The sequence below is a fragment of the Pseudopipra pipra genome, chromosome 4, assembly GCF_036250125.1.
Source record: "Pseudopipra pipra isolate bDixPip1 chromosome 4, bDixPip1.hap1, whole genome shotgun sequence".
NCBI lineage: Eukaryota > Metazoa > Chordata > Aves > Passeriformes > Pipridae > Pseudopipra > Pseudopipra pipra.
The window spans coordinates 62,566,109-62,584,821 of record NC_087552.1 but is presented as its reverse complement, the minus strand read 5'-3'; the positions used below and the strand labels follow the sequence as shown (position 1 = coordinate 62,584,821).

Genomic DNA, 18,713 nt, shown 5'->3' with positions numbered 1-18,713 from the left:
TTTACTAGGCTTTCCATATCCAATCTCCATTAATCTGAATAATGTACCTAGGTCACTTACACAGCTTCATAATAAATTAATTTTTCATGGTTACATGAAGATTTAAAACATATGGGTGCATTTTTTCAGCAGTAAATTTCTTCAGTTGTGAGCCATCAGCAAGTAATACATGATTATTCAGGAAAAGCTGCTAATTCTGGTAGGAGGAGCACTGTCAAGTGTCAAAGCATTCACATTTTGAAAGCTTCAATTAAGATAATTTGTGGAATCTATTGTTAGAGGGATAAAGTTTGTAAGTTTTCCTGCTGCTAAGAACTCCAGGTGTCACCTCCAGCAGTTCCTTTATCCAACAGATACAATTACCTTTCAAATACCCGGGGTTAATTTTTCCTTAGAACTGCCACTAACTTTAAATAATTGAAAACACCTCTGCTACAGAACTGTTAAAAGTTACACATTTACTCTATGCTGCTCTTGGAGAAGAATTCAAACAAAATATAAAACAGGTATTAACCCCAAAATATGTGTTGAATGATGCTGTATTTAATATATTCAAGGGTCGTGCTATCCTCCCCCTCAAAAAAAAAAAAATAAATCAATGAAGATGTGGCCAGATTTAAAGCAATTCTAGTTTTATTTCTTAACAGCCCCAAAACTCAGTTTGTTTTCTCAAAGGTAATCAAAAGGGAAATTCTCAACTACTTGACTCAATAGAAGTATTTGAAAATACTTCTGCCCCCATGCGTAGGCAGAAGCTTTTTCTATTGCTAGAGAAAACCAGGAAAGGAAAGGTAACTCAGGCCTCCTGTGGCTGTGCTTCACAGTCCACACAGATTAAGACAATGGCATTAATATGGCAGGCCGTGATAGGTGGCAGCTGGGAGGCTAAAACACCAATCCTAGGGATACTTGCATTGGATGGATGGCAGTCTACAGCAACAGAGACTCACAATAGGTCTGGGAATGGGGCCAGAGTTCCCTCAGCCAGTCTTCAACTGAGATGGGTATGTGCTGTCTCCAGTTTATTACAAGTTCCTGAGCTGAGTTGTAACTCACATTTGGAGTATTTGACTGATTTTAGAATGGCATATTTTAAATCTACTGTTGTGTCCACAAAAACCGTACAACTATCAACAAACCAAACCTTTTCCTAAATACCTGTGAAAAACTAAAGGATATTTCTACAAAAATACTCTCCATATCCGATGCAGGAACCACTTGGCACTATCAGAGGATGTTTGTCTGCTGGAAAGATTGTAAAGGCTTCTTGTTTAGAGAATAAAATAAATTTTGAAAATTAACCTTTCAAGTCTACTACTTTTTAATTAAATATAGAGCAACATGGGTTTATTTGTTTCTTTTTAACATCATAGACTTTTCTGTTACAAAAAGGTGGGTTTTTTTTAACTCAAGCAAGCTCAAACTCTTTCTCAAAGTGGACTAGCATAATGCCTCTGTGGGAGGCCATGAGCATTAGAAATTCTTACATCTCTAAGTGGAGAAACTAAAACTTCACACAAAGCTTCTGTAAATGCCTGTTTCAGGCAGTAATACCAACGCCGCCTTTCGTTTCAGTACTTTTATGTCTACATGTGTGCTATCACACCTCTGTTTGTGTTTCACATCCAAGAGCTGATTTTTATTTCCTTCACTCATGACATTTCAGATTGAACAAACCTCATGACTTTCAAAGTGACCCTTTTATCACAACAGCTCTGCTGTCAATACAGCTGCACGCTGGCATTCAGGGCAAGAGCACAGACTGATTTAAACTTTAAATACCAAAATATCTTTGATACACCTCGGGGCACAGCAATGATTTCCTCTAAGTTTTGTTTAATTTATAATGTCAATTTAACATGCTGAATATACTATTATCATGTCTCTATTTTTTTCAGCTGTGCTAGGGAAGACTTCATTCACATTCCATAAGCCATGATAAATATTATAAAACTCCATTATAGGATAAAACTCTAAAAAAAGAGACAAATGTAAGTGGAATATTTTTCTGGAATGGCCTGGTTTGTTAAGGTTTTTGAGATGTATCTGAAAATGGAATTGCTATAAAAAACAACAATCAAAAAATGAAGATCTTGCTACCATAAAATTACTTTTTTTTCAAATTCCATCTGAGTGTGAATTTTATTGATTTCCCTTTCTTATGATCAGATTGTGACTGGACACATGCCACTGATCTGATTTTGTCAACCCTAAATAGAAACCTATTTTAAAAGTAGAAATCAAGACAAAATCACAGAGACTCAAGTTTGATCACACATAATTCAGCCTTAGCCATGCCCCACTGAACTCAGCAGGAATTCTACAGGATTTGAGACCAGAATAACTACGTCTAAGATGTTACATGGCATAAGATAGAAAAGTCAGAATGCCTGAAACCACTTAACCAGGGACTCCTGCTTTCTTCTTACTCTAGTGCCACTGATGTAAAAATAGCAGCTAGTGATAGAAATGAAGACAGATGATGATCTGCTTTATGCAGTGACCATCTAGAAAATCTCTCTGGCCACCTGCACATCTTTGCAGACACCGTGCGCTTTCAGACAATGGAAACAGAGTAAGACTTTATACAGAGGATCAAGCATCTCACAGATAAATGAAGAACACAGGACTTCAAGAATAAAGGAATCTAGGATCAGATTAGGTCATGTGGTTCAAATCCAATCTTCAGCTGTTTCAGACAGTATTTAATTTATAAAATATGTTTGTTTCAAGTCTCATTTTGCTGTTTTCATTGAGGAGCTGATACAGAACTTGTCTCCTCTAGCAGCTAGGAGTTTTTTTCCAATTTCCATTCTAAATTTATTCATGGCCAGCTAGCATTTAAGTTTGGGTCTTTGTTGTTATTTTTTGTAGCAATATTTGCCTTCAGATTATTCTCCCTTCTCAGTGTTGTTTTCCCTTTTGCTCGTGTACTTAGAAACAGAAATATTTTCAGCCTTTTCTTTTAGACACTATGAAGTTATTATCTATCTTTTCCTATAAAAATCTATTTTCTTCACCTTCATGGTAGCCCTTCTTTGCAGATTTTCTGTGCTAACTACTGCATGAACAGTTTTGTGCTCCAACATTCAGCTCTAAGTCATCATCTCAAAAATGGTGACATGATACATGACAACGCAATGAGCATTTTTCACATTACAATACAGAGAGACAATGCATGACAATATGATGTATTAGGTCTCTGAGAAAACGTGTGCAAGAATGTGTACAGTGTTAATATAAAAAGAAAAATCTTTCAAATTACTTAGATAAAATATAAATAGCTATAAGGAAGACTTCCATGTGATACTTAGAGGTGTTATTCTTATATTCTCCCTTAGCTAACTGGCATTTTCAGACACCCTTAAATTCTTACCCTGTTCTGAGTTTCCAAGCCTCTTTTACTCTCCAACTCATACAGAGACATATGTCCCATTACTAGAAATGGGCAAAATGTGAAACACTTAAGTCAGATTTCAACAAAATCACTAATCTCAAACTTGAAGTGCCACCAAAATAACACAAATTTCCAGGACAAAGATGGCTTGAGTTACCATGATCAGACAATTGATATAAAAGCATATCCTCAGATTTCTGGAATTTCCCTGAGTGTTACTGCTTGTTGTAATAAAAGCTGATTTTTTTTTCCTTCCAGAAGACTCCAAGAATCTCTTGGGGAATGTTTGATGAAAGAAGGAACATTGCTGGAAACCTTGCTGTGCATATATGTGGGTGACCTCCCTCTCAGCTACAGTGGTTGAAGAGTTGGCAACACACTTGTGCTACACAAATATTTTTTACAGATCTTACTGCCACAATAGGGTTGGGTGTTATTTCTGCTTATTTCCAATGATAAAATAAGTCCAATGCTCTAGTTCACCATGTTTACCAGGGCCAGAAAATTTGAAAAGATTTGAAAGCAACAGTACTTATTCAATTTCTGAAATAAACTGTTGAAAGAGAATTACTTCAAAGCAAGGTATTTTATTGAAACAGTCCACCTCTTCCCATCTTCCTATTTAGTTAAAGACAGTCATCATACCTAGCCTCCCTCACCCTGGTTTCCTTCCCTTCTCCGCAGAAGTGCCTTGTCCACTTATCAAAACTCCACAGAAAGGTGTTACACTTAAACAGCATATGCTTCTAAGAAAGAAATATCAATAAATCTCTTCATACAAAGATAATGCATGGAAATGCTTTATGCCAAGTTCTCAAGTTTTCAAGGCCTTGACTGTGTTTTTGTTATGCTTGCTTCACTAGGAAGGTTATCTAGAAGTCCATGCCAACGTTGCTGTAATCCCCAGTTAGTCAGTTGATGGGGTTGTTTTCTCCACATGTTCCACCATCTGGCACATCTTGACACATGGCAGAAAAAACATTCTCTGGTTCAGAGAATGAACATTCAATTGTTTTATACAAATTGGAAAAAACATCTAAAACAAGGACTGCAAGCGCCTCATCTCGAAATGCATAACAGACTCACTGACAGGTGGGGTCACATCCTTGCAGGCAAATCAGGAAACTGGATTGCACATTCTTGGTCAGAGAGGAGGGTTCATTTGTTTTTGTTTATTTGTTAGTTTTAAACTATTTGGCTGGTAGATAAAAGGGGCCAATCTGCAGCAGCTTTTGTAAAACTACAGTGCACATTTTTCAATTCTCCCAGAAAAATTAAAAATCACTTGTTGGCACAGCAACTGTTGCAAAGGCACAGTGGGTGAATGGGGAATTCAAGATAACAACTAAAAATAAGCATAACCTTCTCTCTTTTTTCTGTTTAAGTCAGTATACAGAGTGGCTTTCCAGAAAGAGATTGATTCTGCAGGCACAGTTTAACATGAGAGTGTTCAGTGTCCACGAAGAGACAGCCACACAAATTGAACTGAGAAAGTGGTGATAAATTTTAGGTTTTCCCTTTTCCTTAAATATTGTCTAAGGCAAAGTTAAATAAGGAAGATATTTCACATGTACCTAAGCCTGTCTATAACTATCCAAATTTCCAAGGAGCTGCATATTGTTACCCACTCAGTAAGGGCATTACAAATCAATGCATTTGCTCATGATGCCTAACCTGAAGAACACATATACTCTTTGGAGATACGGAAAATGTTCTCTTACTATTTTTCTTTTATTTGTTTTCTCTATTTTTTTTTTGGCTTTTTGTTTGTTGTATCCTTAGGAGCTAGAACCAACCCCCTCGGTTCTTTCTATTTACTCTTTGTTGGATGACAATTCTTCAGCTGAAATGTATCCTATATTTATTTCAGGTCAACTGTGAGACCAAGAAAAAACATTTCCATGAAGCTTCTGCCATTTTACGGAAAGGAAAACTTAAAATTATTTAATAACCTGTTCCCATAGTCAAAAGTAATATTGGAAAGCAGTATATTTCTCTGCAAACCAATATCTTCACTTGTATATAATTAATGAAATAGGCACGATGAAGTGGCTGTCTGACCAGCATGGCTTCCTAATCTATAAAACAATAAGCAATTTTCAAGAGTATTTTTCTGTCAGATCACGGATTGATTATCTTGAACATAGGGGTCCCTTAAATTTTTAGAAAGTGAAAGCTTTATTATGTTTGTCTTTTGATAAAAATGATGGAGTACTGAACCACATGCATGCCTGAACATACCTGTTGCTAACATTACTGTTTCAGTCCTCAAAAATATCTGCAAGCTGAAAAGCTGAGTTCAGAAAAGTGAAACAAATAAACCCTGTCCACAGTTTATAGTAACAGCTGACCCTAGCTTTAAAGGAGCAGATGGGAGTCATTCATATGTTATCAGAAAGTGGAAGACCACACAACACGTAAGCTATGGAGAAGGTAGATCTTCTAACAAGAGAGAAAATATTGTACTTTTAAAAGCAATTTTATGCTCTAGAAAGTTAGAGCAGTATTTTTATAAACTCAGTTCATGTTATTTACTATCTTCAGATGAGATAATTCTTCCAAGCACCAATAACTCAATGAACACAAACTAAATTCATCCTTGCTTAAGTTCTGTACCTATGTAATTACAAACCATGTGTTTTTACTCTGAAGAATGCTGAAATGCTCTGAGTAACTACAGGTGGAATTAAGATACTGAGCATTAGTTACACCATGACAATAGTACCTGTTTAACCAATACAAACAAATGGCAAAACTTCTACAAAAAGCTAAATATATATAAAATATGCAGATTTATAATAAAGAACATGCCTTAATTCTCTTAGGCAAAAACTCTTTTACTGACTAGAAAGGTGGGAAAGTTATTCCTGAACTTGAATCTTGTCTCATTAAGCTACCAGAGTGCTACAAAAGAATACTAGATATTGAAGTGTGAAATTTTCCTGATAAAGGGGTGTCATAAAATATCGCTGAGAAACTGGCAATAAGAAATAGCTATTCAGTCCAGAAAAATCTGGGGTGACAAAGTAAAAGTCTACAAGATCACAAGAAAGTTGGAGAGGGGGAAAAGGGATAAGCTTCTGTGTTTTTGCAAGACCCAGAGGGCATCACACAAAGAACAACAAAGGACATGAGCATGAGAGGTGATCAACATGTAATTTTCTTTGTCAAGGAATGCTGAAATTTTGCAGTTTCAGACAGAGAATTAACAAATCCATGGAAGACTATGAAAATGTTAGAAGCTATGACTCAGGAAGACCCTAAACTGAAAAAGATGTGCTCTGGTTCTGGAAAAGTGTCTCACCTACTTGTCCTGTTTCTGTTTTACTCTAGACACTTTCCTACGGCCACTGCACTGGAAAAAAACAGAAGTACAAACTACTCAATTCTGATCAATGTCCTCAGTAACTTGCTTGACTGCCTATAAGCAAAAAGCTTTTCCTTATAGCCTCACTGAATCTTTCCCATTTCAACACGTGCATTCTGGCCTTCAAGCATCTCACCACGCAGCAATAGGAGACTGACTTCAGCATTGCAACACCCTTCCCATAGGTAGTGGCACTGCTCTTATGTCCCCAAAGCTGTCTTTTCTCCAGGCTGAACAAGTCCAGTTCACCCGGTCCCTTCTCACAGGGGTCCTGACACTGCTTTGGCTACTCTCCAATGGACTTGCCACAGGCTACTGATGCATTTCCTGTCTTGGATGGGGGGTCAAAACTTGACACAGTAATTGCACTCAGATGTTGAAGTTATGTCTTGTGATACAAAAAGCAGTGGATGGAAAGTGGACGTCTCATTTTTGGTAATATTTTCTTTGTTCAGAAAAAAAAAAAAATGCTCTCTTCTCATTCAACCATCTTTAAACATGGCTAATACTGGAAGTTACCCAGCTAAGAGCTAGTAAAGTAGTTCAGATCTCCTAGGGCCCACTAAAGAGAACAGAGAATTTAAATCTGAAGATAAACCTGCCTTTCAAATCTGACTTTAAAGTCTGCTAAAATAGGGAAGGGAAAGAAGTTAAATGAAGAAAACCAGAATCCATGTTGAAGAATGGTGTGGTGAAGGAGTAACATAGAGGGTTAATCTTCATATGCTTAAAACATAACTCGTAAGAACATCTGCAAATCTGCAAGTTCTAGGTGGAATGTATCTGTAATATGGAAAAAACCTACAATTTGTTTCAAACTCTAATTTGTAGTTTTTAAAAACAACCCAAAACTAGATATTGCAAGTAGGTGCACTTAAACTGTCTGAGCTACTTAAAACACTAGAAGGGAAGTTTTCAAGAAGTTTCAATTCAACATTTGACATTTTTATGGTATTCAAAATTCAAGGACAGTTCTATTTCACAGAATTCTTAAAAAAAAAACAAACCCAACCTCAGTCTACAAAATATATGCCAGCAATACAGTGGATGTAGCTGAAACTGAGATATGTAAGAAGGACAAAGGGATGGCAATATTTTTTCAGTATTTTAGCAGTATTTTGCACAGAAATTAGTGACAAACTCTTTTCCCAAAAACAAGGGGAAAAGGAATATCTTGGTCTTCTCCCCATTTTTCCTCTAAAGCAGCATATTTTTTTTCTGAGCTTTCCAAAAGAGGAACCACAGAATGACAACAATGTTTCATTAGAGTCACATTAAACATCAGCAACTCTTTCTTCCCCCAAATAAACCACAATCAATCAATTAAACCACTCCAGTGGTGAAAATGTATAAACATTTGATTAATGTTTAACGTCAAACTCTTTACAAAGAAAAAGAGGCAATAAATAGTGCATGAAAAAAGCTCTGAGAACTCAAGGGAACAGAAGTCTTACTTTCTGGTTTACTGCTGAGCGACTGTGAAAAAAATCCTAAAAAGCAGCTGACTTTTCCCCTTTTTGTGGAGGACAACTTGTAAGAGAATCTTTGAAACTTTAAGCACTGTTTTGACATCTTAGTTTGTATGTCAGTTGAATTCGGATTACATTTTTCTTTATCTATCTGCAAATAATTTTTGTTAACGTTTCATTATTTGATAACTTCAGAATTCAATTCTCTTTAAGTATCTGAAGGCTAGAGAAATATTATTTAAATAAATACTACACTCAGACAAGTATTTGCATCTCTATTAAAATATGTTTTCCAAAGATGTGATTCAATTAGAATCCCAGGATAAATTAGGCTGGAAGAGACTTCTGGAGTTCAGCTGGTCTTAGCAGGGGCAATTTCTCATGAACTTGTGCAGCTGAGTTTTGAATAGCTCCAAGGACAGACATTTCATGGCCTTCTTCAGTGAAGTCTTCCAGTGCTTTATATTGTTGTGTTCTGGGTCTGGCCAAGACAGAGTTAATATCTGTAGTAGCCAGGAGTGGCATGGCCAGGACTCAGAGGTTATTCTATACCATCTGATGTCATTTTCCAGTGGCAGGGGAAGGGCATGGCAGTGGGAGTGGTTGGGTATTGTCAGGGGGTTTCCATGTGAATTGTTTGCCTCTCTCTTGTACCCTCTGTCATTGGTACTGTTGCTGTTATTATTCGTTTTCTTACCTCATTGCTGTTTCCAGTAAATTATTCTTATCTTAACCCATAATCTTTACCTTTTATGCCTCCAGTTCTCCTCTCCATCCCACAGACGAAGGGGAGGGGAAGGAGGGAGTGAGCAAGTGATGTATGGTTTGGAGTAATTTCAGTGGGAACACTAAATTGGAGAATACCATTCCGAAACCACGACATCTCAGTATAATTTTTTTTCTCCTCTATCCAGTCAGAGAAGGCCTTGCTGAGACTTGACTGTTGCTCTTGTCTTTTTATTCTACATTTCTGAGGAAGGTCTGGGTTTATCAATTTTTTATACCACAAACATGTTCTTTGTTAAAGAAAATGAAATACAAAAATTACAACCTGTGAGTACCAGATTGTCTATAAAGTTCTACTTATCTCTAAGTAATCAAAGTTGAGCTGAGAAAGTAGCTCTGATAAACACACTATAACCTACAGAAGCAGTTATCTGAGGGCATCAGCTCTGAAATGCATACAATCTCTAGAGAACTAACAGAAAACAAGCAGCTCCACTATAAGGACATCTGCCTTTTCTATCATATTCCTAAAGAGAATATGAATAAACCCTCTCACCTGGGGCTTCTCTGTCTTTGGAAAGGAAGAGAACAAAGGAACTACACACACAGCTGTTCCCTTCCTCCCTCTCCACCAGTGCCCCATTTGAATTCCACCAGCACTGAGGTGCTAACACAACAATTTTTACATAAAACACAGCTTCCAGTCTGAGTGTTTTTGTAGATCTTGAAAAATCACAGTGATCCTACGATAATAGTCAAGATTTTAATTTTTTAGGCCCTAATTCTCAATTATGCTGACACCTAAATGAGAACACATGTGTACAGGTTTTTTTGTCAAGAATACTCCTATCACTTTGTGTTTCTATCTTTTATTGACTTAGACCCCTTGTGGTATTCAGATAAGGATAAAGTGAAGTTCCACACAAGTGATTTGTTGACATAATGCCAGTGAAAAAATATCTGTGCTTTGATGTGCAAAGAAACATGAAAAAATATATAAAGACATACCTGGTCCAATGCAGAATGATGCAATGATTGCAAGGATGCAAAATATACTGAGATAAGGAAGCCAATGCACAGTGTTCTGGGTAGATAAAAGACATTCATGTTAAGCATATTGTATGTATCACAAATATTTGCAAAAATAGTTTTTAAAAAACCACAGATAGTGTTTCCCATTATTCTTTATCTATTTCAGAATTTAGTCTGGGGTTACTTTAGAAAATCACAGTATTTCTGTAGGACCTTACTAGATGACTTGTATTAAAAATCTTGGTCTCTGTGGAATCCCTGTAGAGAAACACTAGACAAGCTCATGCACCACAGAAATCAGAACTCTAAAAATTCGCAACTTCTTGTGCTAAAGTTCAAGCCAATCTGGAAAAGAGGTTTTCTTTCCAACGAACAGATTAAGCACCGCCAGCCTCCTCAGATATTTCAGTCATTTTTAGAAAGAGCAACTACAATGGCCCACAGAGCTTCAAAGTTCACCAGTCAAAGCCTGGGCTGAAGACTAGACATGACATGCTGTCAGTCAGTGTGAGAGCTGAATCTGAACCTTGCCCCTGGGGAAGCCACAGCCCAGGGATTTTTCAACCATAATCTTACTTTGCAGACAAGGAGAGCCATGTGTGCAAACAATAGGTAGAGGTAAAATCAGAACAAACTATAAATGCTTCTTTAAGGGAACTGTAAATGGCATCACTTATTTTCCTCCCAAGGCAGTCTTTCTTCTACTTCTAAGCAGATTTTTCTCTATTCAGACCTCTAAACGATAGGAACCTGAAACATGACGAGCAATTTCTATGGAGTTAGCAGAACACTTTTCTTAATCACCTATGCCTGATTCTAATACCATTAAGATGGGAAAAAACCATGGATGCCCATTTCTTTCTCTCTCTGACAGTTTGTTCCCCAGTAAAATGTGAATGATAATTTATTAGAATTTTACTATTTTTGAAAAGTTGGTTAAGATACATGTAACAGTACTATCAGAAAATATCACCTTGAATGGCACTGTAAAAATATGCTTGCTAAAATATTTTATTGAGAATTAATTATAAAATAAATAAATAAAAATTTATTTTAAATATTTTTTTTTCAGTAAAGACCCTCATTTTGTGATGTGGTTTTTCTTCCAGTCTGAGTTATTCCTTTAGTTCTGTTGGAAACATGGTCTCCGAGGCATTAACGTTAACCAAAAGGCTTGTAAATCTATCAAAACTACACAATCTGGAGTTCTTGTTTAGGAGGAAATCCAAGGTCTCTGAGAAAGAGAAGGTGCAAATACAGAGTAGACAAATTCCTCTGGGATCAAGCCTATTTGTATCCTGGTCTTTTGTTCAAAGCAAATCTCGAATACTTAGCAGATTGAGACACTTTGGATGAAAGGATGTAAAACTGAAAGCCATTCAGACTTCATGGATTTACAATAGCTGAAGGTCTTCACACATCAAACTAGGTTTCAAAAGATCTAGAAGAGAATTTTTCACTCGGCATACAAGATTTGCAATAGCATCTCTCTTCTGGAGGAGAGCTGTTTTACGGCTGTCCTGATTGCAGTATGTGAAGTAAAGCTTTATTGTGCTGTACATACAGGTAAGTCAAACAAAAACTTTGTAATGTTGTGGTGTACACCTGCCAGTCACACTGACTTAATGACTCTCTTCGAACAAGAAAGGAGATTTGAAAGTCAGATCAATGGCACCACACGGGTATCAATAACAGCAGGAAAGCAACTCGATGAAAGACCACCCAAACCCATGCCATTGCAGATGCCAGGTTTACTTCTCAAAAGTCCTCAGGAAGAGAAACAAACTGCATCGTTATGTAAATGGAAGCCAATAACGGAAAAATTACTCATGGGTAGAATTTAAACTGGTTTAATAATCCTCCTCTGATCATTTGAAACAGCTGGGGAATTGAGTGCTAATAAGATCTGAGAACTTAGAATAAATAGTCATAGAATCATTTGGATTGGAAGGGACCTTTCAAGCTCACCTAGTTCCAAACCCACTGCAATGAGCAGGGACATTGTCAAATAGGTCAGGTTGTTCAGAGCCCCATCTAACCTGACCTTGAATGTCTCCAGGGATGGGGCATCAATCACCTCTCTGGACAACCTGTTCCACCATTTGACGTTCTCTCATTGTAAAACACTTCTTCCTTATAACTAATCTAAATTGGCCTTGTTTTAGTTTAAAATCTTTACCCTTTGTGCTATCACAACAGGCCCTGATAAAAAGTCTATCCTCCTCTTTTTTCTAAGTGCAAATGTTTCCCAAAGGCTAAATCTTTATATTGCCTATACAAATACCAGACAAGTAACTTGAAGAAATAGCAAACATGAAATTTTTTCACTACTGGAAAAAAAAAAAATCCAAACCTAAAATAGTGATGACATATAAAGTAAGAAAGAAATCTCAGAGAGAGTGAATCACAAAGATAAACTCATGGAATGTGTAAAAAGTATTTACGCAACTATGGGTAAAATTGTCTTCGTAATAGTTCATGATATGAATAAACCTATAAGTTAAGGAGACAGAACGTGAGAAAGCCCCTCTTGCTTTTTAATACAAAAGCTGCTATGACTAATGATAGCACTTTGAAGTCAAGAGGTTCATAAATTAGCAAAAGAGACCGTTCAATCCTTATGCCAGACTGATTAAAAGGATTCACTTATGTAGGAATGTCGAGGCCAACCAGTATCAAGCATATTTAAAATAGGTCAAAGAGAGAGTAAATATATATAGTGACTGAAGCGTTACCTGTAAAGTCAGGGAGACAGTAAGCACAGAGAAGAAGACAACCATCAACCCAAAACCTCCAATGAGAAGAGGCCTGCGCCCAAGCCGTTCAATAACCAAGCCCTGGAAAACAAAAGGTGGCATTTGACTTTCATGATAAAGCACTGAAGAACTTGGACCATGTGATATGTTCTCCCAGTAAATGTGAAGATTAAAAATAAAACCATGAGAGTTGATTTTACACTATAAGCTATGACATGTTCGTAATTGTGCTCACAATTATGTTTACACAATTTAGCCTCTTTGAAAACACAAGCCAGCATGGCATCCTTATTTGAGACCATTGAAAAGACAAGGAAACCATCAAAGCAGTAGTTGGTATTTGTGTTATGCCCAAATTTCCTACTACAGAACAAATATAACCATATAGATAAAAAAATGTGCAACAGGTAAATTCATGTTTAACACCATTAGCATAGTAGATTTCAAAGTTATTGCTACATTTACCTTTTTAAGCAACAATTTAATAATAAAACAAGTGATGTACATTAGCCATATAAAAATAATTAATATGATGATAACTAAATGAAGTTTGATTTTTTTTTTACGAGGCATAAATAATTGTAGATTGATTGAATGGCTTACAAATTTGCACCAAATTTCTATAATAACATTCTTACAATATGTAATTTTTAAATGCCAATGTTGAAGCAAACTATAGTCTCTTGCTTTTGTATTTTGACTGCTTCATAATTTCAATATCTCTCTGAATTTAAGCTTAAACATTTAAAATTTAAGTCTTAAAGCTTTTTAGCATAGATTAAATTTTGATTAAACTAGAATTTATTTCAAATTTCTTTTTTTGTCCAAACACAGAAGAAACATTTAGTCATGATTTTAGACAGATAGCGTAATTAGAATATCCAGACAAAAGAAATCCACCCAGAAGAAAACTTTGCTCAGACAAGTGATTGTAACACTGATACTTGCGCACTCATGTTCATTTTAAATTTCTGTTTAACACTTGAATATAAGTCACAAAATCTGAATAGAGAAGAACACAATGAAGAACTGCTTGAAAACCTGTAACATGAAACTGTCTTTGCTAGTCTGACTCATTAAAATAGGCTAATACATATTTTAGGCCATAATGGATGATGTAATTTTCAAGCTGATAATTACTAAAATTACAATTACAGTTGGTTTTCTTGTGAGAAAAATAAAACAATTTTACAAAGCCCAAAATGTAATATTTCAAATAAGGTAGAGTCAGACTCACATGACTGTTTGTCCTATGATTATTTACTATAGGCTGAAATCCATCTTCCACATATCCTTTGAGCAAAAGACAAAATGAGCAACTAAAATGAAACCTGGACTAACACCCTTAATTCTGGGAGACAGGACACACCATTCCCCTGTGAGAGTTGAGATGAAATGTGTTAGAGGAAAGTACAAAGTCACCCAGAGACTTGCTTCGAGTGGCAAGAACTTCTTCAGTGTGGGGTTGACCAGCTTAGGACAGGCTTCAACATGTGTTCACCTTGTACCCTGAGCTGAACTTCCACACCAAAGATGTGCACTGTTACACTGCAGAACACTGAAAGTAGCTCTGTGGCAAAATTTAGCATTCCTTGTTTCTTTGAATGGTGAAATATACTCACTTGGAAAGTTTCCACAGCTTCCATAACAGAATTATGGAATTCCAAAAAGACGCGCACTGATGTTAATAAGATTTCACATTGTGCTCACGAGGACCAAATGTTTCAAAATTGCAACTGCTTCACTGTTGAAACCTTTACAAGATGGTAAGTAGTTTCCATTATGATGAATGAATCCATCTTGCCGATGGATTTTAACGGATTATAGCATAACTTCCCAAGAACTCTCGAGATGCAAGTATTTATCACCTCATTTTCTTCACCTGCTATGACTGGCTGTCACTGGAACATATTTCTTCCTGTTCTGACCCCAGTAAGAGCCACCAAGTTTCAGTGGAAATATCTTGCATCACACATACACTTAACCAAGAGACATCTTTTATGGATCTGAAGGATGAATGGGTCTGTAAAACAGAGACTTCTGCAACATATGTTGCACATGTAATTTGGTATGAATTACACATTCAGCAATAAATGCTGCACATGTAATTTGACATACTGGGCAATTTCTCTTATTTTTTTCAATGCTGGGTTTGTGGTCATGATTAAACAATTTCAGTGCTCCCCAGCTGGTGGGTTTTATGTTAAAACAGGGTAAGGGATTATGCTTTTCTTAAAGTCAAAAAGGGTCGTAGATGCCTCTCGTGCAAAACATGGTGAAGATCCGATACATAGTTTTCAGTTGTAAAGCTCAAAGCAAATCAAATTCCAGTAAGGGAGAACAGCTTGGACAAGTCCTTCAAAAAAACATGTGCATGCAGTTATGTCTACCTACACTGTGGACATATTTGTGTAAAACTAGGTGGGTTGGTGAGGTGCTCCCCGTTTTAATTGAGACCAGCCAAGCAGATACAGTTACAGCAGATCTGTGGGTTCTATATCCTTTTTACAGAACATAACAGTAGTTTCTAATATATCTGAATTCTGTTATACTCAGAGATAATTTGGGAAGAAATAAAGCAAATGCATGTGCAAGCAAGTCCATGACATTCTGTTTCCTGAGCTAATGCCAGGTTTCCCAAGCATTCATCAATGCTATCTGTTTAATACAGAACCATTCAGGAACTTGGATGCTTCAGCTTCTGGGCACTAGCCGCAGTTTCTGACCCAAACAATTTATAATTGCTGTTGTTCGTTACACTTCTGGTCATTTATGGAATGGACCAACTTTCTTCACAGGAAAAATAATCAGGAATTTTGTCCTTACCACAGTGACACTATGTTGTCTCAGAATTGCTGGGAATCCTATAATCATTTCTACTTTGAGGATTCAGCAATACTTGAAAAGCAAGGTCTAACACATCTTCCACAACAGCAAGTTTCCCTGGTGAAAAAAATGCTGGTTTTGAGGTTATAAACAGACAGAAATTAATTTTTTTAGTTATGATTATACTAATTCAAAACTTGTTAAGTTGCAAAACCCACTAAGATGCTTATGACTCATAAGAAGTGGAAGATGATTCACCAGTGAGTTCTCAAGTATTTATAGTTTTGAATGCTCCACTGCTATGTATTGGTAACTGTTACCTATTGAAGACCTATAACAAGTCAAAATATACTATACAGTAGAGTAAATGAAATAACAAGAAATTCAGTATATGCTCTAGTACAGACAAAAGAAAAACCTTACAACTGTTTTCAGTGGTAGCACACTGAGTTATGTGCCAAATTGTGTAGGCTGATACTTGTTTATGTGTGATCATAAACATGCCTTTGCAGAACCCTATACCCAGTCATGATAATTAACATAGCTGAAATTACTGAAAATGTGTAAAAAAATATTGTAACCAAAATTCTCTCAGCACAAATGTTTGGTGATAATAAGGCAACTGATATGCAAACTACGTTAACATTTCACACAACTTACTTTGTCTGGCAGGAAACACTTGTGAATAAAGTTAAAGAAGCAAATGTCAACCTTTTCACTTGAGTCAGCTGCAGATACCAAGGCTGACATAATGAAAGCAGAGTGCATTAAAAAAAGATCAGACAAGCTTGTCTGGACAAAATGAATGTCTAGGCAACTTTTACAGCCCAAATAGGAGGTCATTGAATACTATTCCCTACTTATATCCTGACCCTAGATTATACTAAGAAAACTCTGTCAGATTTTCTTGATGTGAAGCTCTGTGAAGAAGTTTGCTCTGTATGTTAATGTCAATAGTAGCCACACTTTCTTTCTGACATATTTTGGATAAAGGTCTGAGTTAGACTGTATGACTGGTTTCAGACTTAATGTGGCAAGCTAATACTCTTAATTCCATTTTAAGTATCAGGATGAAAAAGTATAATCTCATTTATGCAACTTTATGACACAATGTGTAGTATCTTGCATCCAGGAAAAGGAGCAGAACAGCAGACTGAGCATTATAAATTGAGGTGTTTTGCTTTGTATTTTGATGTATGTCCATCAGTCTACTCTATGAATTATACATTTTAAAACAAAAAAGGGTTATTGTATTTAAGTACCTAAACTGGAATTTACAGGTCTAGCATCCAGTTTGACCACATAAGTAAAAGCCTTAAATAAATTGCTGCATTTGCCTGCATCTGTGTTAAAGTCGTGACAGGATAAGATCCTACACACCTTCTGTAGCTGCCAGGCTGGAGATTACTCTCAGCAAAGGGTAGAATTGATTGCTAAGTTTCCAAGCTCAGTTTGAAGTATTTTGCAGTAAGGCATCCTTAATCAGCTTCAGTTGGAAGAGAAATTTTCTACTCACTAAAGATGCTCTCCCTAGTCGATGCCTGCCAGACCAGCATGACTGAGACAGGAACTCATCAGATGCTTTTGCCTCAGCAATGCTTGGCAACAGCCCCTAGGGCAACACAAAAGCACCTCATTTCATTGTTCCTATGATGTCCCTTCAGTAAACTGTAGATATTTCTGAATCAAAACTCCTTCTGTTGGTGATTTAGCTGTTAAAAGCCCTAAGTTTTGTCTCATGCCATGTTCATGCTATAAAAGCTAGACTAGATCCCAACCTTAATCTATGACAGTTTATTGTGGCTGGTGCTTTATTTTCTAATGACAGTATTTGAATGCCCTGATGAAGATCATCTTGAACAGATTGATACCAACATTACTCAAAACCAATGTTTTTTAATCCTCAGCAGCAGGAGATAGCTTTAAGAGTTTCAGTTTCTGAATGTATCCTGCAAAAGGATTTGTACTACATAAACTCAGCCTTTAACCATGTACACCTTGGGTGTTAGGAGTGGCATCGTAAGGTAGACCTTCATAATGAGACTTTTTCTCCTGGAAGGCACTACATGGTTACTTCAACACATGTAAGCCTTGTCTAGTCATAAGTCCACATGTATTAAAACAATTGAAAAGGATTCACGTCTTTGTCTAACAGCAATTCCATTGATCACTTGTGGATGAATGCAGTGTGCATTAACGCAGTCACACTCTGCAGTCCACCCTGCAGTGAAAATGTGCCTGTATGCCTCTGTCCATCAACAAACACCATGATCTGAGATGCTGGTTGGCCAATCTTTCTTTTCTACTGCTGACTCTATCCAGGCTATTACAGGCCAAGATATAACTTTCAAATTCTGGTAGTCCTTGAGCAACAGCTTGTCCGGGCGAGGGGAGAAAGAGGGAGGAATGCCATGTTCTTGCACTCTCCTCTACTTACATCCTATTGGGGTTTATTGGCAGGTGAAGGCTGATTCTGACCTAGTGTGAACAGTCTCACATGGGACTACCTTAAAAATCCTACTAAAAATCAGATTATAGCATAACTCCCTAAGAACTCTTGAGATGCAAGTATTTGCCACCCCATTTTTTTTCATTTGATATGACTGGCTTTCACTGATACGTATTTCTTCCTGTTCTGACCTCAGTGGAGCCACAGAGTTTCAACAGAGATATCTTACATTTTCCTTTGGAAATCATGGAGGAAATGTGTTGGGGATGAGAATACCTATGGAAGTATCTGGAGTACCCTTGTTTTAAGATGAGCCATGGCCCAAGAAGGGAATCCCTCCTATGTTAAGATCTATTAACATTAGAAGAAACACAGACCAAGTCTAAGAGCTCTTTCTCATGAGATCCTGAAGTAGAATAAAATCATCTCGCCTAAGAAGGTTGGCTTCCTTGACTTCTGTGTGATACTGCAGAGGATTTCCTGTATTCATTCTAGTACTGAAATGTATTTTAACTCACTTGTGGCTTCACATGGCTTGTCTCTGTCACAGGCTTTTAGTAACACCTTGGTGCATCACCTTATGGGAAATGCTTAAGGCACAGTGTTCTCAATATAGCCATAGCTAGTCTCTTTCTGTGAGCACTATATAAAGACCAAATGTGGTGTCACAGATGGTAAAATTGGATGTGGG

The 18,713-nt window shown here is 36.8% G+C and overlaps 1 protein-coding gene across 4 annotated transcripts in view; it reads right to left on the bottom strand.

Moving 5' to 3' along the window:
• The window catches only part of SLC2A9 (solute carrier family 2 member 9), a 105,308-nt gene that overhangs the window by 19,577 nt on the left and 67,018 nt on the right, over nucleotides 1-18,713 (bottom strand). For all 4 annotated transcript variants that reach the window (XM_064653233.1, XM_064653235.1, XM_064653234.1 and 1 more), the window contains 2 exons: nucleotides 12,727-12,828; nucleotides 9,968-10,043 (listed from right to left, as the gene is read on the bottom strand). In XM_064653233.1, coding sequence (XP_064509303.1) covers nucleotides 9,968-10,043; nucleotides 12,727-12,828 — 178 coding nt within the window. The remainder of the gene's footprint in view (nucleotides 1-9,967; nucleotides 10,044-12,726; nucleotides 12,829-18,713) is intronic.